The sequence below is a fragment of the Prionailurus viverrinus genome, chromosome F1 (assembly GCF_022837055.1).
Source record: "Prionailurus viverrinus isolate Anna chromosome F1, UM_Priviv_1.0, whole genome shotgun sequence".
Lineage (NCBI taxonomy): Eukaryota > Metazoa > Chordata > Mammalia > Carnivora > Felidae > Prionailurus > Prionailurus viverrinus.
The window spans coordinates 40,607,092-40,633,371 of NC_062577.1; the positions used below are offsets into that span (position 1 = coordinate 40,607,092).

Genomic DNA, 26,280 nt, shown 5'->3' on the forward strand with positions numbered 1-26,280 from the left:
GCCTGTCAAGGAGATGGGAAGGCTGCCGCGGTGAGCCACAGAACCGTGTCCTGGCTCCGTGGACGAGCACATGGAAGGCAAGGGGACCTCTCAGTGGCGTGCCCTAGGGAGGGAGAGCTACTACGCTCAACAGAAATCGTCTCAATAGATGGGAATGATAGGCCCTACGTAACACCTTAAAATTTAAGGGGAAATAAATATTGCTTTCTATTTAGGGTTAAAAAAAAAAAGAGCAATCTTAAATGTATAGGAGAGACCAGGCTTAATAGCTGTTTTGTTGGTCTTAGACCCAGCATGTTCAGTTGCCCACAGGCTCGGTCTAGTGTAGAAGCCGGGATGGCCAGTTAGGCTGTCTAAATAGACCTCTGGGGCACGGTCGCGCTGTCCCCCCCGCCAGGCAAAACACACCCGAGCCATGCACCTGGCTCTCTGTGCCAGGGGAGAGGCTGCTCACTCTCATTTGCTCGGTTTCTAGCTCTTCTAGGACACAGCAACCCGCAAGGTGCCTCTTCCTCCCTGTCCCCAACTGGCTACGGATGTCCCTCTAGTGGCATCTCTGTGACAGAAAGGAGGTCACTCGCTCCATCCTCTTCCGCCTCGCCCAATTTCTCTGCGATGGCCACCACGTTTAGGACTGGGGTTCAGAGGAGAGACAGGTTAACCCCCTGTGACTGTTTCTCCCCCCAAGAAGGAGGGATTCATTGTCAAGGGTGCGAGCAGCATAAGCCCCGTGGCAACGGGGAGGCGGCTTTGCCGCGAGAGCCTGGATGCCTGAGACCAGGAGCCTGACTCGAATCCTCTTCCCTGGGGACACACGGCTTGTATGATTCCCGCAGGGTTCCCGTCTGTAACTGTGGAGTCTATGCGAAAGCAAAGTGGGTTCTTCCACCTCCCAGCCTCCCCCCCCCCCCCCCGCCCCCGTCTTCCAACCTCAGGCACGTTTACAGGTACTTTGAACCAGCAGGCTCCAAGGCCCTGGGCCCCCAGCTGTGCAGATGGCCACTCTTTGAGTTGCTATGACCAGGCCCAGGGCTCACAGGAATGTTCTAGGGGTGGCAGCGGAGGTAGCAATGGGACAGGGCTGCAGGGCTCCCCAGGCCTCACAAGGCTCTGGGGGCTTATTCAAGGGAACAGCACCTTGACTCTCCTTGCCGTGTGAGCCTGTCAAGGAAGGCAGTGAGCGCCTGCTGTCCTAGAGGAAAGGACAGGGGATGATTTCCAACTCCCGTTTTCCACGCTCAGCACGGGCCCTGCCCCACGTCTTCCCCACAGAGCTCTGGATCAACCCGCACCGATGGAGAGAACCAGCTAGATCCCACAGGCCATTTCCAGCCAGTGGGTAGGGCTGCCCGGAGTAGCTGAGGTGACCCCAGAGCTCCTCAGGTAGGGACACTGTGAGGCGTTGGCAATGTCGGCCATGGGTGCCCAAAGGGGAAGGGGAGCCCGTGTGTCAGATCTCTGCTCTCCCAGCCCCCTCCCCTAAATAGCACATAACTGGCCCGTGGGAAAAAACATGCACGAATCAGGGCAGAGGGTGGTCATTTCGTGATGGGGGCTGAGCAGACCACCAGTGGAGGGGAGGGGGCCAGAGGCACCATCCTCCTGCCTCTTTTCTGACTCTCCTGGACCCAGAACCTTTACCGCTACCCATAAACACACTGGGGCCGGCAGCGGAGGGAGCGAAACCTTCTAGCCCCCGCAGGCCGGACTCCGTGGTTCTCCAAGTGTGGTCCCGAGACTCAGAGAGGAGCGCTGCCCTCTGGCTTGGGGTGAGTGTCCTCCTTCTAGGTTCCGTGGGGCCCGATGCTCCGTCTCCTGGCCTGGCTTCCACCTGCGTATACGTTTGCAATCCCCATGGCGGCTGGGAGCCAACCCGCGATGAGTCTGCCCTCTGGGTCTGTAGCACAGGGGGGCTCAGGTTTCGATGCTGCTTCTTCAGTCTCAGGAAACCCAGGGCCCTCTCAGCCCGTTTCCAAAACCAAGGCTGTGGCCAGTGGCCTCTGCCCTGGAGCGGCCCCCTTGACCGGGCACGGCAGCCCCCTCCCCTGGGCTCTATTGCCTTTCCGACAGAGACCCCTCTTCGCATTTGGTCCTAACAAGTCAATCTGTCTTAAAAACCAAAAAAGCAAAAAAAAACCCAAAAACCAAAAAAAAAAACCACCAAAAAATACCGCAAACCAAACCAGGCTCATGGCAAATGATACCGAAATGGACCGGAAAGATCCATGCAGCAATTTCTTTCTCCCACAGCCTTCCCCTCCCCAAATCCTCTATCACCCCACTCCCCCTTCTGCCCCAGTGAGCCAAAGTTCTTGCTGTCTTGATGATTTGCAATTCTCTGCATGACTCTGCCTCTTGGGTTTGTTTAATTAGAAATAGGCCGGCAAGTGCTTCCTATGCACTGGCATGTTAATTGCTTATCAGGGAAAGAGAAGGGGTGACAATGTTTGGTGATGGAAATTTCCACTCTCTCTCCCTCTCTCTCTCTGTGCTTTCCTCCATTTTTCTCTCCCACCCTCTCCTTGCCTCCTGTGGTTCCTCCCTCTCCTGTCAGCCTCCCCCAACCGCCCCCCACCCTCACCCCAGCAGGCCCGAATTCAGACCTATAGGGAACACCTGTGCCCTCTGTCACCATCTCCCTCTCCTCTCCAGTCCCTTCCCAGCCCCTCCCTCCAACCACCCCCTGGGTGTGAAGAGATTCCAGAGCACAGAGCTTTTCAGTTACACTTAGTATTCAAAGATTCTCCTCCCTTGGTTTCCTTTCCCCCCTTACTAATGTTATTCTTGTTTATTTTTATTTTTTACAAAACAGGAGAAAAGAGTGAACTGGGTTGTGGGGAGGTGACACGTTTCTCCACAAAGGTACAAAATTGCCTATAGAAAGTCAACCTCAGAATGCCAAACCGGCTGCCAAGATCAGGCGTTCCTGGGCATCCCTCTCCCCGGATGTCCTTCAGATCCGACCAGGGACCCACTTTGGGAGCGGTCACCCCATGGTGGGGAGGAGAGGCCTCCCTCAGCCCTTGCCCAGGAGGGGAAAGAGCAAGCAACTGAGACTGTGCAAAGAAAGAGAAGAGGAGGGGGCGCATCCTGTGGGCCAAGGGCCTGGGGACACAGGCAGGGGACATCCAAGCAGAAGCCCGGGAGCCTCTGGGCACACAGACAACTAGGCGGGGGTGGGAGGAGGCTCTCGCCAGAGTCCCTCCTGTCCCTTGGAGACGCTCGTCAGAATGTCAGCGGACAGGCTCCCGGAAGGTAAGGGCAACTTTTTGGAGGTGGTGGGAGCGCCCCCGTGAGGCTACAAAGCCCGTCTGTCTTGGTCCAGCTGCCAGGCCTCAAGCACGCGGGTCCATGTCACTTTCCTGGCAGGGCATCTGGCCCAGATCGCTTCCCTTTTGGTAAAAAGTAGTCCTCGTTATTTGTCTACTGCTGCGAGCGGGCCGAGCTTCAGGAATTTTGTAGCAATAGTGGTGATGGTGTTTCCCCTTCCGAAGACCGGGACAGCTTCCTTCCAGGGTTCCAGGGCAAGACAAGGGGCACGGATACCACTCGAACGGAGGGGGCACTCCCCCAGCCCCAGAAAGCCCAGGCCGGAAGGAGAGGCCGCCCACCCGCCCCCTGCCTGGGCTGACCACCGCCAAGGTGGGCGGCTAGCCCGGCTGCCAGCAGGAGGACAGCCAGAGCCAGGATGGCTATGAGCCCTGGTCGGTCCCCTAAGGCTCTGCGGCAAGGAGCGGCCTCTTTAGTCCTGGTCCATACACATGCCAGCTGGGTGTGGGCATCGGCAAAGGCCACTTGCAGGCAGGCCCAGTACTCCGTGGCCTGAAGGAGGCGGGTGATGTTGTAGCTGTGGGTTCCCCTCGGCAGGCGGGCCAGAGCAGGGGCCCCCTGGCCCCGGGGGGAGGAGGCGCTGGACCAGGTGAGGTTGGTAGAGACTGTGTTGGGTGGGGGGACCCAAGACAGCAGGATGTGGTAAGGGTGGGTCTCCTGCACCCGGAGCTCCAGCCCCCATCCCTTGTCCCGGCCCGGCTGCGGGGGGGCCCGGCCGACGACCACGTTAACCGTCTTACTGTCAGCCCCCACCAGGTTCTGGGCCACACAGGTGTACAGGCCTGTCTCTTCTGCCGTCACCCTCCGCAGCTCCAGGGTCCCCTCGGGGTACACCCGGTACTTCCTGCCAGCACGGGCAGGCGTCAGTCGAACCCCGGCTGGCGTGACCCAGTAGATCTCGGGTTCCGGTTCAGCCAGTGCCCGGCAGTGTAGCACCAGGCTCTCTCCGCTGGCCACCTGGAGGCTGGGGGGGAAGCTGCGGGGGGAGATGAGGGGCAGGCAGTGGTCCGTCATCTCCCGGAAGGGCACCTCGCGGACTGGGCGGCGCTGCAGGTCGGGCGGCTCGGCGCACAGGGTGGACTGCGGCTCGATGAAGCGGACGCGGGTGCCCGTGGCATTGGCCCAGCGGATGACGCAATCACAGCGGATGGGGTTGCCATGGAGACCCACCTCCTGCAGGTTGGGCAGGGACTCCACCGTCTGCTGGTGCAAGGCACTGAGAGCGTTGTTGTTGAGCATGAGGGTCTCCATCTGGGGCAGGTGGTGGAAGGCGCGGGGGTGGATGAAGGACAGCCGGGGGTTGTTGGTGATGTCCAGCTTGGTCAGCTCGGGGAGGTTGACCAGGGCGAACTTGTCGATGGAAACCAGCTCCTCCATGTTGTTGAGACCCAGCTCCTTGAGGTGCAGCATGTTGGCAAAGTCCCCAGGCCCCACCCGCTGGAGCGGGTTCTTGTTCAGGTCTAAGAACTTGAGCCCGGGCACCTGCTCCAAGGCCCGCCTGGGCACCTGGGCCAGCTGGTTGTCATAGAAGGAGAGGCTCTCCAGGCTCTGCAGCCCCTCCAGGGCGTAGTCGGAGATCTCCCGAAGGTTCATGCCTGCCAGCACCAGGCTGCGCAGGTTGGCCAGGGGCCGGAAGTTCATGTCCAGGATGGCGTCTACCTTGTTGCCGCCAATCATGAGGATCTCCAGGTTGGGCAGCATCTCAAACCAGCGGCCGTCAACGGCCCTCAGCAGGTTGGAGTTGAGGTGCAGCCTCAGCAGGTTGCCGAGGCCGGCAAAGGCCCTGGGGGCGATGCGGTAGAGCTGGTTGTGGTTGAGATAGAGCTCCTGCAGGCTGGCGAGCCCCGCAAAGCTGTGGTCCTCCAGCCGGCTCAGCTGGTTCTCCTCCAGGTGCAGGCTCAGCAGCTGGGGCAGGGCGCGCAAATCACAGTCCCGAGCGTCCGAAAAGCTGTTCTGGGACAGGTCCAGCTCTGTGAGGTTGGCCAGGTAGTTGAGCTCACTCTGGTCCACGCGGACGATGCTGTTGCTCTGCAGCAGTAAGGTCTGCGTGCCCGCGGGCAGCCCGGGGGGCACCGCCGTCAGGAACAGGTCATTGCAGTCCACGGTGGTGGCCTCACGGTAGGATGACCGGGGCGTATACCAGGGCCGGATCTGGCAGGCGCACTGAGGGGGGCAGGGCACACGCCAGGGTACCACGGGCACGGCGGCGGCGGCACCGGCCACCCACGCCAGCAAAAGGGGGGCCACGAGGAGCCTCATGATGGAGCCGCAGGGTAGGGAACCATCCGCAAGGAGAGTCTGGAGTCCTACTCTTAGCGGTTCGCAGGCCGAGGGTCAGCAGCCTTGCCACGGCCTGGGGAACCGCCCTCCCGGGACGGTCATTCTACGTGGGGATGGGTGGGCATCGCTTCTCGCCCTCCTGGGTACGGCTCTCCATCCTTGTCCGCTGGGGCGGGGCCTGCTCATTCCTTGCCACGCCCCATCGGGGCAGCCCTGGAAGAAAAGGATGCACAGTCAGGAGGTGGCAGAGAAGCAGAATCTACTCCCTCCTCCCGTGTCACCCCTGCTTGACTCCAGAGGGCAAAGGAACGGAGAGACGGGGACAGCCAGGGCTCCTGGGTTCCGTCCTACAGCCCTGAGGCTTGGGTGTCCTTTTCTACCATCCGCTGGGGGAGGGAGCAACTGTGAGTCTTCAGGGAAGGGGGGAGAGATTGAACTGGGAAGCTTCCGGGAGAACTCGGGAAGGGGTGTACGTGCACGTGTGTGGAGGAGAGGAGATGCTAGAATGACCGTCATCTCCACAGTCCTTCTGAGCCGAGAGATGTGGAGTGGATTCTCTTACCTTCTCACATCTCCCCTGCCCTCTTTGGCTCACTGGGTAAAGTTTCCAGGCATCCCTCTGAGCAGTGTGTGTGTGTGTGTGTGTGTGTGTGTGGAGGGGACGGCGGTGGTTGTGGAAATAGTACAGATTCGAAATTCCAGCGTGGGCTCTCAGGACTCTGGAAGCAGAAAGGCAATGGGCCCTGACCCTATACCCAGACAGGCTGGGGAAGTTGGTGCTCCAGCCTGGGGTCGGCATAGGCTCTCCTAGTGTATGGCTTTGGTTTTTGCCAACTTTCCCGCCCGGAGGCAGGACGTGCCGACAGCCTGACTGAGCTCCCTGGAGGAAGGTGGTGGGGTTAGGAAGCCTGGGCCTGAGCTCCTCAGCGCTGCAGGTAAGACCTTACAGGACCTGTCCCTGGCCGATCTCCTGGCTTCTCTTGCTGTTCTCTTGCTGTTCGCCTCTCCTTCTATGACGTCCTGTCCCACGTATACATCCCAGAGGCCCTTGCCTCCTGCCTCCCACTTACCAACTATGCACAGCAACACTTTTGAGTTGAAGTTACCCTGACGTGCCTCCCTTCTCGTGTCTCCTCATGGCCTCCTAGACAAGTCCTAGTGGTTCTCCAAGCCTCTACTTAAGGTCAGTCACCTCCTACAGAAGCTTCTCCCATCCCCCTCCCCAACTCCCGGCTGGCTAAGGGGCCCGCCTCACGCTCTTACAGTGCCCCACGCTCCCTTCTGTCATAGCCTGGACCACACCACATGGAAATGTCTCCCCAGCTGGGGACCTGTCTTGGTCATCATTGGGCTTAGAGCACACAGCAGGTGCCCAGTGAATGTGTACTCTACGAATCAATCTCTGTGGCCCCAGAGCCCCTTCCGCCAGGAGGTCGCTCACCCCGCCCCCCCACCCCACACAGCCTAGAATCTAAGCCACTGTTTCCCACCTCCTAGGTATGGGTAATCCAGGCTCCCACAGACCCCAAGGCCAGGCTGAAGCACCCTGGAGGCAAATCCAGCCTTGGTTTACAACGAACATGGGGGAAAAACCAGGGGGCCTTCCTGGGCCCGGTCCCCTCACGAGTAGAAGTCCGATCTGGGTAGTTTTCCAACCGCGGGTTATGAGGGAAGGACACCAACACTTACTCGTCACCTGAGATTTGCCAGGACTCCACAGACTCTGAGTATCTTATTTCACTTAACCGTCAAAACGAGCCGACAAGATAAGCATTAATATAATACCCCCAGTTTGCGCATGAAAAAATTGAGGTTCTTCGAGGTTAAAGAACTTCGCTGAAGACACGTTAGCTGGTAGGCGGCAGGAGACGGGAATCCACCCAAGTTCTGGGGTTGTGCCATTCACATCACGTTTCTTTGTCCTCAGGTCCGGCCGCGGGCCGGGTGCCCATTCTCGTGTCCCGGGACGATGCGTTCTACCACCTTCCAGGCAGGTGCCGCTCTCCTGGCCAGAGGGGCTCTTCGCCCACCTCCCCCTGCTTCCAGGATGCTGGGGAGGGGAGCGGCTGGAGGCGCCGTCCCTCCCCCGAGCAGGAGAGTGGTATGCCTGTTTACATTTGACTACCTCCCACCTTCCTCTGCAGCTATTTCTGAAGGTGGGAAAACAACCGTGACTTAAAATGCACAGAGGTTTTGCGTGGGGGTGTGTGTGCACTGACACGTAAAACTCAGAGCAAACAAACACACGTGCGCACACGCACGCACGCCCGCATACACGTGCAGCGGGAGCCCAGGGAACCTGGCCGCCCAAGCTAGTGACTGGTGGGCAGGAAGAGGGCAGGGGACTCTGCGGTGTACTGTGTGGGTGGAGAGGAGGCAGGAAGGAGCTGAGTCCCAGGACGGCCCTGTCACCGAACGGGACCTAGGCCGGTGGTCCTGTCACACGTACACATCCCAGAGGCCCTTGCCTCCTGCCTCGACCCGGCACGAGAGAGAGAGCAGAGCCCACAGGCGAAGAGATCCTACTCTGACTTCCCACCTCCCGCCAGAGCACGCTGGGAAAACGGCTCGGCTTCTCAGAGCCTCTGTTCCTTCCGTCTAACATGAGGTTGCCGTTAGGATTAAGGGAGCCGAGTGGGGCGCACCCAGAAAGAGCTCAATAAATGTCAGTTGCCTCTCGGCTCCGGTCCTCCCCCAGGGCTGGGAGGCTCTCCAGAGGTAGGACTTCTCAGGGGGAACAGAAAGTGCGTCCAGGTCCTCCACGAGCCCCTACTGGGCTTGCCCACCGTGGCCCAGCGTTGCCTCCGGGTGGCATGGGGGAGCGAGGAACAGAAATAGATAACACGTCACGACATTAACCTCCTCCACTCCGGCAGGGCTGAAAACTGCAAAACGATTAGAAGAGCGCAGGACAGTCCCGAAGGGCAGAGAAGCCTGCAGTGAGTGGAGAGGGGTCTCCCGCCAGGCCGGGCCCGGCCGGGCCTCCCCCTTGGCCTTCAGACGCGATCTGAGCCGCAGGGATCTCTCCTCCACCACCTTGGCTCTAACGCCTCGGTTCCGCTGAGGCTCAGCTGCGTGGCGGGGATGAAGGAACCACTTAAGACTGAATTCAAAACCTTTTCCTCCACCCCACGCAGCAGCCCCTCTGGCTGGGTGGGGGAGGCAGTGCACCTGCTCCCCCGCCAGGAGCCCAGGGCGGGCGTTCGGCGCCCAGAGGGAGGCGGTGGCTCAATGACTCACGTTCGGCCGCACCTCTGATCCCAAGGCTTGGCAAAGGCCCAGACGAGTCCTCCCCCTCGTGGCTGAGCGCACAGCCCCTTCCAGGGAGGAAGGCAGAGCTGCCCACTCACCTGCCATCGCCGTCTCAGGCTGTCTTGCACCTGCCCACCCGTGCAGGCTGATTAGCAGTTTCTGCCGGGAGCTGCGGAGAAAGCTAATTGTCTTCTGTCTGTGATCTCCGGGGTGAGCAGGAGTTCACACGACTGCGTGGACATTTTCCCCACCTGGATTTCGAGCTCCTCGTGGCGGGGGCCATGCCGCACACGCTGTCTGTGCCCCCACGGCACCAGGCGCAGGGCCGAGCACGCGGAGGGGCCTTGTAAATGGACGCCAGTGGGGAGCCCCCCCCCCGCCCCCCATCAAGCCCGCGCGTGGGCAGAGGAGGGATTTTGTAGTCTCATCCTGCAAGGGAAGCAACTGAGGCTCCGATGGGTCACATGACTCGTCAGGGGTTGCACAAAGGTCCACGTGGTGGGGCTGGGATTCAAACCTAGGCCTCGGACTCCACAACCTGGGCCACCAGCCCAGCCAAGGCTAGCCGCCTGGCGGACCCAGGCCGGCCTTATGGGAGCAGAACACGGGGCTGGCCCCGTGTGCCTTCAGAGATGACCTGGGTCCTCAGCTCCTCCGCCCCTACAGCCACCTGACGGGCCCCGCACACACCATTCCTTGATTTGGGGCTACAGCGACCCCCCGCCCCCGACTTGGGGGACAGCAGAGGGAAGACATTGCTCCTGTGTGAAGTGTGGCTGGCCCGGCACCGCAAACGGACAAACGGAGCCAGCGGGCTGCACGTGGACCTCGGGCTGCCCTCTGATTGGGGGCTGGGGGCTGCCTGTCAGCCTTGGCCTGCAGTGACAGGAGACTGAAAGCTCTGGGGCCACAGTCAGGGAAGCAGGGCCATCCACTCCAGGGTGGCACTGGTCCCTTACCTTTCCTGTTAAACTCGGGCCCTTGGCAGAGCTCCTAATGAAGACTTTGGGAGAAGCTGTGTCTGCGGCTGCTCCTTCCCTCCTTCTCTGTCCTCTGGCTGCTCCTACATGACAGGGGGCTCCCCCAGGAGGTCGGTGGACGTGGACTCTCGCCCTGCCCTCCCCTCTCTCCCCTTCCCTCCGGCCGCGGCCTCCACCCAGCCTCCGGAGCTGGAGCCAAGGGTCCGGAAGGAGCAGCGGCGGTGGTGATCGATGGCCTGGCCTTCGCTGCTTCAGCGTCAGGTCCCCCTGAGCTGCGGAGACAGATGGGCAGCGTAATTGAGTGTAGCGTTGATAAACTCCGGCCTCCTCACCGGCAGATAAGCGCGGGGTGGGAGGGGTGCAGAGGGAGGGAGGCCAGCCCTCCATCTGCGCACCTGGCCTCCTGCTCCTCCTGGGAGGGGAGCCCGGCCCCTCACTCCCACCTCTCATTTAATCGCAGACAAGCAGGACCTCAGAGCCGGAGGAGACCTCCGCGTTTATCTAGTCTTGCAGAGTCTGAATTCCATAAATAACTTATGCAAAGGAGGAGCGGTGGAGCGGGAGGCCCGGGCTCTGCCATCAGAGTTGGAGCCTGGCTCTGCCGTGTGACCTTGGGCCAGGCAGGCGGCCTTCGGAGCCAGTGCCTGAGCTGGGGAGTGGGGGCGACAGCCTCCTGGCAGGGCCGCGGGGAGGAGTGCGGGAGTTCCGGTGCAGGAAGCCCTGCGTTCCCTTCATTCGCCCCCCTCACCCCTGCCTCTCCTTCCACATTACCACCTACTTCTCATCTCTCAGCTCTTGTGATGAAGAAAAATATTCTGAAGTGTGACAAATGTACAGGAGAGTGACTACATGGCCCTCGTCCCAAGCGCACGGCTCGATGAGTTTCTCCGTGAGTAGGTACCCAGACGGCCACCACCCGGAACAAGACGTAAATGTTTCCAGCCCTCCAGAAGGTTCCCGTGTGGCGCTCCCGGTCAGTCAATATCCAGCCCCCACCTGGACGTAACCATTGTCCTGACTTCCGTCACCATCAATCAGTTTCATCTTTTAAACCCAGAATTCCTCTTCCTTCTCCATCACAACTCGGGACCGGGGACTCTGGAAACAGTTGACTCTGGCTTTAGGGACCCCCCGGAGCTTGACGCTTGAAATTCCCTCACTTCATCTTCCTGCCGCAAAGGGGGCTACACTTCTCGGGGTGTCTCGCGGGACCGGCCATCTCCAGGAAGGCGGGAAGGCTGGTTCCTCTTAATCCCCCTTTGTTCTTCCACAATTCCCATATCTGGAAATCGCTCTACACCTCGGGTCCCCCTCTCCGGGGGGGCTCCTCAGGGCTGGGTCTGTGAGTGCCCTGTGCTGAAGGCGGGAAGAGGGCGGGAATGACCTCCCGGCCCCACGCAGCCCTATGCCTCTCACCCGACCTCCTTCACCCAAAGCCCTGCTGGGTTTTGGCCACCCCCCGGGGTGGCCCTATTGCCTCCTGTCCACCCCCAGACTCCTGGGTCTTCTCATTACGGAGTGTGGGGCACCAGGCAAGAGGACAAACGTGGGCGTGGCCAGGAAGGAGAGGCCCAGACCTGCAGCTAGCTGCCCCCGGACCCCTCCCCCTGGCTGCCTCAGCCCAGCAGTCTCCGAGGCTGGACATCTCTGCCACCTTGACCTGTCCCTCTCCCACCTCCCACGCCCGCCACGGTGCCTGCACTTCCTTCCCCCTTTCGTTTCTTGTCTTGGCCCTTAGGATAGCCTCTCCTGGGGCCGCCTCCTCACCTCCCTCCCAGCGGCCCTCTCCTTCCCGGGCACCCCATGCTCCCGCCAAACAGGACTTGCTAGTTTCTGCCACACCTCGGACCCCGCCACTCTGCACAGCCCTCCTCCAGCTTCAACCTCAGCCACAGAGGCCCGTCCCAAATGCTCCCTCCTCTGTGATACTGTCCACGATTCCCTCCAAGAAGGGTGGGCTCTCCCACCGCCTCGCAGTCCCCGAGACTCTTGGCACAGACCTCCTCCTCCCCGACAGCACCTTCCTTACTGTCCGTCTGTGAGCCTGTTTTCCATACGAGGCTGTGAGCTGCTGGAGGAAAGGGTGCTTTGTTATTGATCTGCGTGTCCTCGGAGCGTGGCACAGCACGCACTTTCCCGGGAGGGTCAGGAGATGTGCTGCGTGAACGGTGAATGGCAAGCCGTCAGTGGGTCATAAAAACAACTTAAAGTGGGTCACAATCTGCATCTCAAAAAAATGAAATACAACAGGAAACGCCAGAGCGCATTGACGGTAGCTAGACTCAGCACCGTTTCGAGAAGTTTTATGCACACACATTCACACTTGGGTACGGACAAGAGCATGAGGCAAAAACCATGCAGTTTTTGCCCTTGGGTCCCAGTGATCAAAGCTCGAACACCATTATTCTACTGAACGTCTCTCTTTGGTAAGGTGAGTCCCCTCCGCTCTGACGCCACTGGACGGGTGACATCAAGGAGAGTCTCAGGAGATAGACGGGACATTCCCGAGCCCCTTCTCTGTGCCAGGATTTCTATTTGCTCCCCACGACCTGAGAGGTGGCTGCTTCACAGACCAGAAGGCTCCGGCTCGGAGCTGGGGGGTCAGACCAAGGGCCCGCAGCTAGAGTGCGGAAAGCCCGGCCTGGAACCCAGGGTGTCACTCGCCGGCCCTTTCTATTTCCACGGCTCTGGTGCCACAAGCTGACATCTGAGAGTGCGGTGGTGGGGGCCTGGGGAGCAGGGAGGGAAGCAGTAAGGTATCTCCTGGGGAGAGGAGGAGGGTTCCCTCCTCCACCGCTCCCCTACCTGCCTCTGCGATGTGAGGAGTCAGCGTTCAGTAAAATCCCCTCCTCGCCCCGGAGGACAGGGCCTTGTCCCAAGCAGAAGTCCCGGCCGGCCTGGGCAGAGGGTGCTAGAGTTCTGGGGTCCAGAGGGTGCCAGGAGGTAGGGCATAGCCACCGCTGTCTGGGGGCACTGCACGCAGGAAGCTGTGGGCGGGGGGCAGCGCCAGACGAGTCTGCTCCCCCCCCCCCCCCCCGCTGGCTGCCAGGTCCTGCTGATCATCTGCCCACCCACAGGTAGCCTGTCCAGACCCCTCTCCCCCTGTCCCGGCTCCCAGCCTCCCTCCATCATGAGCCGGCTGGTTGTCGGCCTGTCTCTCCTACCAGGACCGTGAGCCCCTCAGGAGAAGGAACTGTGCTCGAGTCGCCGGTCCCTCCCACGGTCTGGCACACAGTAGGAGCTCAGGAAGCATCTGTGGAAGGACAGCGAGCGGGAGGGCAGGAGGGAAAGGAAGGCGAGGAAGGGCAGGTGGGGCAGAGCTTGCTTCCCAGCTCCCGGAGACCAGGCAAGTCAGAGTCTGGGCTCAGGCCCTTCTGCCTCCTTTCTTGCCACCCGCAAGGAGACCACACTTGCTCCCAGGGCCCGTCTCCCTTAGGTTTGCACCCCTGCCCCTGGCTTGGGCCTTCCCTCGGGGGGGGGGGGGGGGGGGAAGAACGCACTGCTCTCTGACTCAGGCTTCTGCCTCTGGATTCGACCTGCTCCTACGATGGTCTTCACCCTTCTAGAGCTCTCCAGGCTCCTCCTCGGGAAGTCCCACGGACTCCATCAAATCCCGTGAGAGCTCGGGTTAGAGGTGCAGGGGTAGGCGCTAGAGGCAGCTCTGCGCCTGAGTCCTGGCGCTGGCTGTGTGACCTCGTGCGTCGTCACTCGGGTTCTCCCTCTGGACATGGAGCGGTAGCCTAGCTCATGGGGGAACCTGAGAAAGATGATGTCTGTAAAGCGCCTGGTGTTGAGTAGCGCCCCCTTCTTTCTTTCTTTGAGGCCCGGTCCCTGGCTTCTAGACCACCTTTGCACCAAGCCAGCACCGGACTGCCCCCGTCAGTGGTCGTGTGGCCTCGAAGGCAGGCACCTTCTCCTAGGGACCCTACCACCGCGGGCTGCCGGTCCCTCCTTATGCAGCCAGCTACCCTCCAACTGTGGTCCTGTTTCTAGTCTCCAGGACAGTCGCGGAACTCAGCTCATTTAGAGGTCACTGATGTCTGACACAACTCGCACTCAGGAAACAAGGCGGCTCCTCCTGGCTTAGGTGAGCAGTGCCTCTGTTTCCCCCAGGTGCTCCCTGGAAGCCGGGAGAGGGCCCCTCCTGCAGCAGAGTTTAGATGTTTCAGCCCGAAACATTCCACACCGGCCACAGTCCCAAGTCAGGGGTGGGGGGGCAGCCAAGCCCGGCTGCTGACCCACAAGCCTCTCCAGCCTCCCGCCCTGGAGCTCCCCTTGGCCCTCCTATGATCAAGTGGGCATGGTGGGCAGACCCTGCACAGTTCTGGAAAGGCTCCCTCCCACAGCCAGTGTCCCAGGACGTCTCTTCAAACACAGTAGGTCCCTGGGAGCCAGGCGCAAGGGCAGGGGGAAGAGCGGGAAGATTTCGGAGAGAGGCAAGCAATGCTCTTTCCTGCCCCTGGGCCTTTGCACGTGCAGGGTCTTTGCCCAGAAGGCCCGTTCGTCACTCACGCACCTTGGGCCTTCCTTCCCATCCCCGAGGTCTTCCCTGACCGCGGCCTCTCCTACAAATTAATCCATCCCTCGCTCCCCCCGCCATCCTCTGAGAACCCACGCCCAATACGATGTTCGATGTTCGTCCCTTCCCTCAGACTGCGAGCTGTCCCAGCACGGCGCTGTGGCTTTGCGGCCCTGGAAGGAACGGAGGGAGGCAGCGCCGTCTGACGTGAATGGGGAGCTAGGTGAGGAGGTTTCTCTCTCCATAGTGTTGGGGTGCGGACGGAGGGAACCCCAGAGCACGCTGGGGGGGGGTCAGGGGAGATGCCTGGCCGGGGGAGGGCCTGGGGCCCCGGGGTGGCTGAGGAGAAAGGCAGGCAGAGCGAATGGGGAGCAGACCAGTTAAACGAGGAGAAAGGCCAAACCCCTTCTAACGGAAAAGGAAAATGAAATCAGAATGAAAATTGATGAGGCGGAGAGAAAAGGAGACCCGTTTCATCAGCAGGTTTGCCAGACGAAGCTCGGAGATAAATCACGCGGCGGAAGGAGCCCCGGTGCCCGGCGGGCCTCGCTGCCTTCTCCCTCTGTCAGCTGTCTCAGGCAGCCTGGGAGATATATGGCTGCAGCTGAGGCCCCGGTGGAGGCGGTTTCCTCCCCGAACTGCAGCGAGGACGGCCTGTCAGTCCTCGCCACCCCCTCCGGGCCTGCCCTGACCATCCCTTCGCCGGGTCCCCCTCCCCGGTGCCACCGGCCTGGCCCTCAGCAGCTCACGGCGGGCCTGCGAAGAGCACTTCTCGGAAGCTCCGTCCAACCTTCCCCACCCCTCACCCAGCTTCTCGAAGGCCCAGAGGGGGAAGCGGAGGCCAGGCATGGGAGCCGGTGGTAGACGACACAGGACAGGACAGGGCTGGGTTCCAGTCTCGGCCTGGGGACAGACCTGGGGTTATGCCCCCTTACTTCTCTCTTCCCTCTTACTTCTCGGGCTCCTCCCCGTGAAATGAGGCAGCTGGGCTGGAACAGCGGCTCTAAAACCGCGGTCCCCGGACCAGCCATGGCAGCATCACTTGCGATGCAGGTGACCCCACCCCGAGAATGGCTCCAGAGTCACGAGCTCAGGGAGTGGGGCCTCGTAACCCAGCGATGAGCAAGCCCTCCGCCGGGTGATTCTGATGGATGCTCCTGTTGGAGAATCCCTGGGCGAGATCATCTCGAAGGTCCCTCCAGCTGAGATCAGGACTCCATACACAGGAACGGTGCGGGCTGGGAACGCTCAGCTACGGCCATGACGATGCTGAGCTTATCACTGTGCTGACGGTTAGGACCGCGGTATTCCAGACCCCCTCACCCCTTCTGTCCTGGCGACAGGGGGACTCTTTACCCAATGAGCATTAATAGAGCCCCGACTGTATGTTGGCACTGGGAAGGGTTCAGGATGCAAGGGCAGGCAGAGGGTCACAGATTAAAAAGAAAAACACCCAATCTACTAAAGCATGATAAAAGTGGTCATGGAAGTATATACCGAGCGCAGCAGGGGCATAGCCTAGAGGAGAGAACATGCCGGAGGCCTGATGTGAGTGTGCACCGAAATGTACGAGTCCCTTCACCGATGTGAGAGGGTAGGTACGTCGCTCAAGAACATCCAGCTGGTGGTGACAGGACTCAGACGAGGTTCCGGCTGGTGCCAAAGCCTAAACGCTTCTCTAAAACCTGTGCTCTGAACCCCGACCTCACATCCTCCTCCTCCTCCTCCTCTACCTGTCCCTGCCCAGTTCAGCTAGGGCTCAGAATGGAATGGGATTTCCAGTGACTTCTCATTCAACTTCCCCTGGCCTGAGCCAACGTTATCAGAAAGAAACCGGCCCCTGGCCTATGCTGAGCAGCTGTCCTTCAAGGGAAGGCCCTTTCCAATCGGGCACAGGCACCCTCTCCTCCAGGCCTGTTCATGCCTTCTGAGCCCAGTGCACCTGCTAGGGGACCGAGGGCTCCCAGACGCCCCCAGAGCCCAGTGGATGGAAACGCTTCCATCTGTGATCGATAGCAGGCATAATTCAGTGACTGCGGCAAGTACAAAGGAGTGTAGGTTAAATCAATATTTAGAAGCTTCAAAATTAAACTAATTAAGAACAAGTCTTAGTGATTTTTGCTGTCTGGGAATAAAAAAAGATAAAAAGCCCACCTATATTTCATGATTCTGCCTTAGTAACTTGTAATGATTTGGGAAGAGCAGAAGACGAACAATGCTCCCGGCCAGCCCCACTTTCTCCACTGCAGGGGAGGGGAGCCCCTTGTCCTCGGGGGAGCATGGGGAAGAGGGGGTGGGGTGGGGTGGAGCATAGGAGGCCAAGAGCATGCTATAGAAGGCCACTGGCTTGGGACAAGGGCCATTGCGGGTTGAACTGTGGCCCCCAAAAAGTATATTTAAGTCCTAACACCCAGTACCCGTGAAGGTGACCTTAATCTGGAAATAGGGTCTTTGCAGGTGTAATCAAGTTAAGATTATACAAGGTAAGGTCATACTGGATTAGGGTGGGCCCTTCTCCAATGTCTGGTGTCCGTGTAAGAGGAGGGGAGTTTGGACACTAAGAGGCACAGGGACAATTCCACATGATGACGCAGACAAGGACTGAAGCCCGGCAGCTACAAGCCGAGGACCTCCAACGACAGCCAGCAGGCACCGAGAGCTAGGAGTGCTCCCCGAGGGGTTTCGGAGGGAGCACGGCCCTGCCGCACCTTGATTCCAGACTTCGGGCCTCCGGAACGGAGGCGATAAATTTCTATTGTTTTTAAGCCACCCAGTTTGTGATACTTCGAGATGGTAGTCCCAGCAAACTGATACAGGGCTCTTGGATTCTAGTTCCCGCTCTGACATTTACTAACCATGCAAGCTTGGCTTCACCTCTATGAGCCCCCGCTTTCTCCTCTGCCAAATAGGGGTAAGACCAGTACCTTCTGTCTTTTGTGCAGAGATGCGGTGCGGATGAGATGAACACATGAGTGTGAAAGGCACGCTCTGAGCCGCTGGGGCTAACACAAACGTCACCTAGGCTCGGCGGCGGCAGGAAGATTCTGGGAAGGGGCTCAGGAGTCCCTAGCAGCTCGCTGGCCTGGTCAAAAACCCGAGTCAGATCCCAGGTGTGAGAGGTCTGCATCGGTAGAGATATTATATGCACGAGGGGTATTTTTATTGTCATTCTCAACACTATTTTATTTGCTGCCCACTTGGCCCTGGTTTTCTCATCTGTAAGATGAGAAAGGGTTGGACAACGTTATTTTATAGGCATTTTTCAGGCAAATATATACTCGTTAATGTATATATTTTAAAAGGGCAGTGTCTCTTGAGAGCCCAACCTCATTCTCAGCCTTGAAAATCTCTCTGAAACCCAGTAGCCCGGGACAGCTCAGAGACGTGCTGGCTAAGGGCCGTAGCGGGAGATCAGGAGTGTTCTGGGGCTTTCTGCCCTCTGCCCTTCCCTCCTGGGTCAAGGGAGAGGCACCCAGAGCGGTTTTCCTCTGTCTTCCCTCGAGCGTACCGGGCAGGAAAGGAACGGGAAACCATGGAGGCGGCAAACAAAATCTCTATCGATCATGAGATGGCTGGCATCCCAACCGGGCTGGCTCCCAGGACTGTTCATCTTAAATAAACGTTCCTAATGACCCACTGGTACTTCATACCAGAGCTGTGTCTTGTTAAAGTGCAGCAGGACAGGGCGGCCGAGTGTGGAGCTGCTGTCGCTCTGTCGGGGCCTCTTCCAGGTCTCTGGCGGGGGGGTGGGGGGGGGGACGGATAAGGTTCGCAGGTAGCTTCTCTGAATCTTGGAAGGAGCTGCCCCTTGCGGCAGCGGGGTCCTCAAACGGGGGGACCAACCTTCTGGTCACGTGGCGAGCGACATTCTTCTCAGACGGTATTAGCGTGGGCAATGCGCGTCTGCCTGCACACCGCCCTCACAGCACAGGTGACCAGCAGCATCACCATGAGGACAGTCACCACCGCGTCATCATGACGGTTCCCCACCTGCAGCCTACCCTCTCCGCCAGTATCACCAGCCTCACCCTTGCCACACTCGCTGCCATCCCCGCACACCATCGCCTCCTCCGTCCGCTGCCACGTCGGAAGTGCCCCATTCGTCACGTGGAAACCTGCACGCTTTCGTCACTGTCACATGTACAGAATCTGAAACGGGTGTGGCCTTCGCCACTGGAAATACACATCAGACGGTGAGACGCCCGTGATCCTAACACGAGAAGGATTGGAGTCACATGCACACACAGGTGCCCCCCAAAAGCAGCACGAATATGGTTGTACGAGGTACACACGGAGAGCACCAGGGGAAGGGAATCCGCAGGGGACAGGCCAAGGTGCGGCCGGGAGACCTGCACGTTCTGCTTGGGGGAACTAAAAAGGACAACCCTTTGCGTCTTATTATCCCTGGGATTTTCAACTCTGGCTGCACCCCACAGAACCATAGAGGGATCCTTTAAAATATTCTGATACCTACATGTAACTCCAGGCCAATGAAATCGGTCACTGGTAGTGCCATGCAGCCATGGTATTAAAAAAAAAAAAAAACCTCTCGGGGCGCCTGGGTGACTCAGTCGGTTGAGTGTCCGACTTCAGTTCAAGATCTCGCGGCTCAGAAGTTCAAGCCCCGCGTCGGGCTCTGTGCCGACAGCTCAGAGCCTGGAGCCCGCTTCAGATTCTGTGTCTCCCTCCCTCTCTCTCTGCCCTTCGCCTGCTCACGCTCTGTCTCTGCCTCTCAAAAGTAAAATGTTAAAAAGAACTCTCCAGGATTTCTCTATACGTAAATCATACATCGAAAGAAAAAAAAAAATGCCGTAGAACAGGATTGAACTCCATTGTCATTGATACTGAAGTATTTAGGAAAAAGGGTACTGACGTCTGCAATTTACTTTGAAATGCACCAAAAATGAGATGGCTGGATAGGGAGAGGGAGGTGAGAGCAAGTCTAGGAAAAGGCTAAGGGTAGAATCCAGGTGGTGGGTATATGGTTGTTTGCTGTGAAATTCCTTCAACTTTGCTGGATATTTCAAATTTTTCGTAATAAAATATTGGGGAAAAAAAATCCCCAAGTGGTTTAAGTGTGAAGCCATGACTGAGAACCACTGCATCTGACAGAATAATCCATAAGCAGGGATGTTTCTCTCTCCTCCACCCTCCTCGTGTGAAAGAACATAATCCCCGCCCCGTGCCCACGCCCCCCCAACCCTGCCAGCCCCTCCGGTTCTCATCAAACCAATCAGGCTCTCGCCCAGCGCTTCTCCATCCTTCTTAGGTCATGAAACACACAGCAAAGTGTGTTTGTATAGTGCACCGGGGGAGACGGAGGAGGCCACTTGCAGCAGGAGCGAGCGGTTGGGGAGAGGCCAGGCTGCCCCCGGGGCTTCCCAGGGCTTGCCTGGGACCCACCGTGGCCCTGCCGGCTGGCTCTGCTCTGCTCAAATGCCCCTGAGTGTCCCCTTTGTGAAGCCCTGGCTCAGCATTCTTAGCAAGGATTCAGTGCTTTCCCAGGAAAACCAGACCAGAGTCTATTGCAGTGCGTGTGTGTGTGTGTATGTGTGTGTGTGGTGGGGAGGACACCGCGGGCAGGGCTGACCCCGCGCCTCATCTGTATGCTCCTCCACGGCCCTGCTGGCCCTGTGTGTGTGTGTGTGTGTGTGTGTGTGCGCGCGCGGGGAGGGGGGGGCGAGTGCCATGGCAACACCGTGCCCTTTAAACACGGGAGTTTGTGCTGCCGTCGCAAAGCAGCATTAGGCAATTTAATTAAGGAGCTGGCAGCAGACAAACTTTGTGAGTTAAAGGCATTTTATTAAATCCCATTGTATTATGCAGCTCAGATCCCCCAGGAGCTGCAGAGCTGGGGGAGGCAGAGAATTTGCTGGGGTTTTCTTTTCTCTTCTCTGCTTTTTCTGGCCTCCCTTCTGCTTCATGAAAGCATTCACTGAGCGTAGGGGGACCCCGGCTGTGACTGCCACTCCCCCCAGCTTGGGCCTGGGCCTAGGTCTGCAGGCAGCAGTCTGGGGACCATGATCAGCAGCTCTGACCCTGTGTGTCGCCTTTCGGAGAGCACCTCGGGGCCGGGCCTCGGGCCCTGGCTTCAGGATCCACACAGCACACGCCTCACGCTGCGGACACCAGCTCTGTGCTTCCCGGGCATTATCTCAGTGAATCCTCCCACACCCTTGGAGTAGGAACTGCCGGCATTCCCATTTTATACCCAGGGAAACTGAGGCTTACGGACGCTAAGCAGCTTGCCCAAGATCTTGTGAGTAGAATACGTGATGGACAAGCACAGCCAGATAGGCTGACTGCAGAGGCCAGGGTCCGAAACATGACCCCAGATACCTCTCAAGGCTGGGGGTTGTCCTCTCCTATTTCAACCTAAAGGGTGGGTTCCACTCCAGCCACCCCGCCAGGAAAACAATCCCAGGGTAAAGCTGGGTGGGAGTGGTGGTGCCAGGACCCTGGCCTCCTAACCCCAGTAGGTCCAGAATGTGCGAAGGTGTCTCACGAAAGGCTACCCCCGGGCCCCGGGAACCTGCTGACGTGCCCAGGGGGTCAGCTCACTCTTCCCGGCCGCCCATCTCTGTCTAGGACCAAAGGTCAGGAAACCAGACGAACTACCCGAGGATGCTGCGGCTGGTTGTGGAGAAGAACTTTCTGGGCAAGAGACAGGTGGAAACGTAACAGGCGTGACCTGCCAAGAACGGCAGGACACCCGATCTGCCCTTAGTGGAGCAGGGCTTGGGGCCTGCTTGTGGGGGCCTGCCACCAGGCTCCTGCTCCCAGGCCTGGGGGAGGTTCTCTGGAATTCTGTGAGCCCACGGAAGGATCCCATCCTGACAGCGCCCTCCTCTGGCGGGCCTCCTCAGCTCCTCACCTATGGGAGTCCCTCTCGTGTGAGCAAGCATGGGGAGTCCAGCATGACCCCAAGCCGCTCAGGAGAGGCCCACTGCCTTCCAGGGCTCCAGTAGGCCCCTGGGCCACTGGGGCCTCCTCAGCCTCCCCAAGTGGTCAGCCGGGCTGAGGGGGAGAGCCCGGGCCTCAGGAGCGGTGCCAGCAAGGGGCGAATCGTCTCTCCCCGTGCAAACATTTCCTGAGTCCCGCCCTGCGCACGGCACCGCAGAGATGATACCACAGGGTGCCTGACCTCCAGACCTGTGCTCTCTCCTGGGCTCAGTCTTCTCAGCTCTAAAATGGGGACAACGACATATGCCTTGTGTAGCTAAAACAGATGCAAAAAAAAAAAAAAAAAACCCACAAAAAAACGAGCTAAGTTCATTAAGGCTGCCAGGGACTTTTGCCCCTGGCTATCTCTTAATCCTCATAATAACTAACTACCATGCCCACTATGCAGATGCCGAAACTGAGGTTAAAAGAAATTAAGCCTCTTTCCCAAGGTCATACAGCTAGGGAAGGGCGACAACCAGTGCTCTTAGCCACGTGTATCTAGCTAAAACTCGAACACGTACGTGTGTGTGTGTATGTGCATTTGCACGTACGTATTATATGATTATATATGTTAGTAGCGGCTTTGAGATACAATCCATACACCATAAATTCACAATCACATTATATCTGACAAGTAAATTTAATAGCTGGATTTGCCACCAAGCTTAAAGATGTGTTATTGTCTGATAGATAGATAGGAAGACGGGCTTTGTGAATGTGGGGTGTCTCATCTTGGAAGGGGCCCTCAGGAGCTGCAGCGAATCACGCTGGTCCCTGGAGGTGGCTGTGAGGCTTGTGTCCCCTCCCCCTGCCCCACCTCTTTTCTCGGCTCTCCCATCTCTGCCCCTCCTCCACCCTTGCTCTCCATCCATCACCATCCTCTCCCTGCCCCTGCCAGACCCTCAGTTTTCCACCCAGCTCCGGGGTCTCCCCTCCCTGTCCCTCACTGTCTCGCTCTACCCAGCAGAGACTGAGCCACGGGTTGCAGGAGCTATCCCAGGCGACACCCCCCCTTTTTTTTTTTATCAATTAATTTATTTTGAGAGACAGACAGCATGAGTGGAGGAGGGGTAGATAAAGAGGGAGAGAGAGAATCCCAAGCAGGCTCCGCACCGTCAGCACAGAGCCCGATGGCGGGGCTTGAACTCACAAACTGTGAGATGTGACCTGAGCCGAAACCAAGAGTTGGACACTTAACCGACCGAGCCGTGCGTGCGCCCCCCAGGGGACCCCTTTGGGAAGTCCCTGGAAAGGTGGCCATGTGTGTGGGGTTCTCCCCGGTGGTGGACACAGCTGGCTGCATGGGAGAAGCCAAAGGGCCAATTCAAGGGACCCCAGTCCCAAACTGCCACCAAGTCGGCCAGGGAAAAATCAGCCTCTGAAGGGTCTGGCAGTAGGAGATCCAGTCTGGGTAGAAATTCAGAGATTCTTCTTCTTCTTTTTTTTAATCTTTATGCATTTTTGAGAGAGAGAGAGAAAGAAACAGAACGTGAGCAGGGGAGGGGAGAGAGGGAGACACAGAATCCAAAGCAGGCTCCAGGCTCTGAGCTGTCAGCACAGAGCCTGACGCGGGGCTCGAACCCACGGACCGCGAGATCACGACCTGAGCCGAAGTCAGACGCCCAACCGACTGAGCCACCCAGGCTCCCCTAGAGGTTCTAATCCCAGCTCCACCATGCACCAACTTTGGGACAATCTCGCTGAGCCCTGTTTCTTCTCCTCTGTCACACGGCGACAAGAATGTCTGCCTTGAATTTCAATACGAACCATTTATTGAATGCTTACCGTGTGCGGGGCCTTTTACAAAGCTTCCTTCTTACTTAGTCCACGCAACCAGCCCGTAAGAATGAAAGGGAAATGGGGGCTCAGAGAAGGTAAGCAACCTGCCCAAGATCACACAGCTAGTACATGTGGAGGCCGTGATTCAAGTCCAGCACTGTGTGAGGCTCAGCCCTCAACTGCCAGGCTGCGAGGGAGCCTACGGAATGACGCGCGCGCAAGTGCCTGTCCGCAGAAATCTCCAGAACGCCGAAAGCAAGAGTCTTCCCGTGGACCTTCACGTGGCTCTGCTACGTGTAGCTTTCCGAGTTTTCTTCCGGTGAGGAGGTAAGAACAAGAGTTCAGGGGGCTACGTGCCCTTCCCTGTGCTGGAGCACTGTGTGTGTGTGTGTGCGCGCATGTGTGAGCACGTGCACAAGGTGCGTGTGTACTGGGGGGGGGTGGCGGGCAGGGAGGCGGGTGCCCGGCTAGGTGAACCCGCTTGGCGGGGTGGCGGGGGAGGATCCGGAGGCTGTGCTTTGCCAGGGCTCGCTCCCCTGGGCACAAGGCCTAGGTGTTGGCAACTTGTTTCCACAGCCATTTCCCCAGGGGATGGACAGGGGCGCATGCTCCTCTGTACTAATGATAAAAATAATAATAATTAACACAGCTATAGCTTACGTTTCTCCAGAGCCTCTCTCCCCAGACCTCAGAACTCTGGGCAAGCGGCAAATCTGGCTTTATAGCCACACCCCAGGGCCCGGAAGCCTCAGTATTGCCCACAGTGTCTGACTCCTCCAGCTGGGAGGCCGGGGCAGGTGCACACGAGACTGCCCTGCCCCGTGAGTGCCATGGCAGGGCTGGGGAATGATCTGGGGCCGCCTCTCTGCTGCGTCCCCTCACGTTCTGGGATCACCTTGTGCCCAGGAGCAGCAGAGAAGGGGAAGGGAGGGAGCAAGGTGTCAGCCGTCTTTGCCCGACTTCTAAAAGCTCCCCCATCAACCCCGGGGCTCCCTCCCCCCCAGCCAACTCTGCCTTGGGGAGGAGTGCCTCCCTGCACCTGCCGCCAGCCAGGACACGTCCTCTGCTCCCTGCAGAGGACGGCTGATGGCTTTCTCTGGTCCCAGCCAGGAGTCATTACGCACCAAATGTCTAGTTTAAACAGGTGATGAGGCAGCTTTATTAAGAGCGCACGTGTTTCCAGCCAGGGAGGGACAGGAGCTCCCAGGGGCGGCCGGGGCGGCGGCGGGACCCTGCGGGAGCGGGCTTTTCTCCAAAGCATTTTTCAGTGAGTCCAGTGCAAGGCGGAGCTCCCAGGATTCTGAGGGCCGGCATCCTGAGTGGCGGGGAGCCTGACCGATTTTCAGACGAGGGCCCACCACGGATGGCCCAGGCAGGCCGTGTGCTCCCTGACGGATGCAAAGACCCTCAAGCGATCCAAATACGCAGAGAAGCCAGAGCGCTCATGTGGCCACTGACTTCCACCTCCCCCCGCCACACTCACGAAAGCAGTTACTGGCCCTGAGTTCCATTTCCTTTGCTTTCTCCAAACACCGCAGGACCAAGAAGGGGGTGAGTAGGGGAAAGACGGTCAGGAACTATGTTTATCATGAATCTATTCCCCCAGCATCTCCAGAAAGAACGCCCACCGAGCCTCCGGAGTCCACAGGTGGGCTGAAGAGCGTGGAAATGCCTCCAACTGTGTGCAGACACACGTGCGTGTGAGCGTGTGTGTGCACACGGAGAGAAGGGCGCCGCCTGCTTCAGATTCTCAGCGGGGCCTGTGACCCCCAAAGCGTTCAGAAGCACTGCCCTCCTCCTTGGGCCGTTCTGAAGATGGTGGGCTGGCCAACCTTTCCACGAAGGTTACTTCATCTTTCAGAATCGGGGTGGGGGTGGGGTTGAGGCCTGGATTCCACCTGCTTGGAGACGGGGGGCTAGGACGGGTTTGGGGGGTGCAGCCGAAGCAGAACAATGACAGAGCCTTCTGCCAGGCAGAGCGGTGGCTGCCTCTAATCCGGAAGCAGTGATGAAGTGCCTTCCCCATCACCTCATTTTTCTCATTGTGACAGCTCCATATCTACTGTTCCCTGCCACCCTAGTGACAGCCTTCTAATGATGAAGGCAGCATCAGTGTCATATAAATTCCTCCAGAACCCCAGGGGCTAAAAGGAGATCAGGTTCAGGAAGCTGGGATCCAAATGCTCTGTACAGCGGGGGGCGGAAAGAACAAAGCTTTTAGAACATGAAAGACCTGAGTTCATATCCCGACTTCAGTCTCTCTTTTTTTTTTATTTAAAAAAAAATTTTTTTTTCAACGTTTATTTATTTTTGGGACAGAGAGAGACAGAGCATGAACGGGGGAGGGGCAGAGAGAGAGGGAGACACAGAATCGGAAACAGGCTCCAGGCTCCGAGCCATCAGCCCAGAGCCCGACGCGGGGCTCGAACTCATGGACCGCGAGATCGTGACCTGGCTGAAGTCGGACGCTTAACCGACTGCGCCACCCAGGCGCCCCCCCCCCTCCGCCCGACTTCAGTCTCTTACTAGCTGTGTGACCTTGAACGAATTCTTTAACCTCTCTATCAGTTTCTGTAGCTGCAAAATGGGAATGATACCTCACGGGGTTATTTTGAGGATTAAATGACGCAATACGGCCAATCTGGCACAGTGTGGGCACAGAGAAGGCGCTCGATACGGGAGTTCTCTCCGCCAGCAGGCACGGGCGGAGCCCCGCACTCTCCGTCCGTCTGCTGCGTCGCTACGGTGTCAGAGGAAAGGGCCCCCCCCCGGACACCGCTGCTTGGTGGCATGTGAATGGGGATCGGAAGCCGCTTTCTCCGCACGGACCGGAATCTTCTGAGCCTTCATGGCTCGCCTGGGGCCCCTCCTCCTCCATGAAGTGTCCCTCACGGTGCTCGGTCCTGACATCCCACAGCTGCCATCTGGGCTTTCTGTCTGTATCACACACATCTTTTGTCTTGCGATGAGAGAGGTCACTGCTCCCCTCGATTGAAGGGCAGGGCCCTTGGCTACTCCAGCAGCGGCGCCCCCCCCCCCCCCACCCCAGTCGCATCCCTGCTCACCTCTCCAGGCCCTCCCCTCCTCTTCTCTTTCCCCAAGCTGTGTAGGCACTGGCTGTTCTCTTTTGTGCTTTCAGGACTTTGAACTTGTTGTTTTGGAGTGTCCTTCCATTCTCTGCTTGGGGAGCTCTTA

General features: G+C 58.7%; 1 protein-coding gene, 1 long non-coding RNA gene and 1 other non-coding gene across 4 annotated transcripts in view; 1 reads left to right on the top strand and 2 right to left on the bottom strand.

Annotated features, from left to right (window-relative positions):
* Window positions 1-2,832: 2,832 nt before the first annotated feature.
* The window catches only part of LRRN2 (leucine rich repeat neuronal 2), a 132,144-nt gene continuing 108,696 nt past the window's right edge, over window positions 2,833-26,280 (bottom strand). Inside the window, exons 1-2 of one of the 2 annotated variants that reach the window (XM_047840976.1) lie at window positions 9,822-10,595; window positions 2,833-5,823 (exon numbers count right to left, since the gene is read on the bottom strand). In XM_047840976.1, the coding sequence (XP_047696932.1) occupies window positions 3,448-5,589 (2,142 nt within the window). In that variant the 5' untranslated portion in view covers window positions 5,590-5,823; window positions 9,822-10,595 and the 3' untranslated portion in view covers window positions 2,833-3,447. Of the gene's footprint in view, window positions 5,824-9,821; window positions 10,596-26,280 lie in introns of those variants that run through there. The other variant, XM_047840975.1, reaches the window with a different exon arrangement.
* LOC125155545 (uncharacterized) lies at window positions 13,809-15,152 on the top strand. Its single transcript, XR_007148265.1, has 3 exons — window positions 13,809-13,929; window positions 14,495-14,584; window positions 14,845-15,152. It is a non-coding gene; the product is annotated as an uncharacterized LOC125155545 (long non-coding RNA).
* TRNAR-UCG (transfer RNA arginine (anticodon UCG)) lies at window positions 22,867-22,951 on the bottom strand. Its single transcript has one exon. It is a non-coding gene; the product is annotated as a tRNA-Arg (tRNA).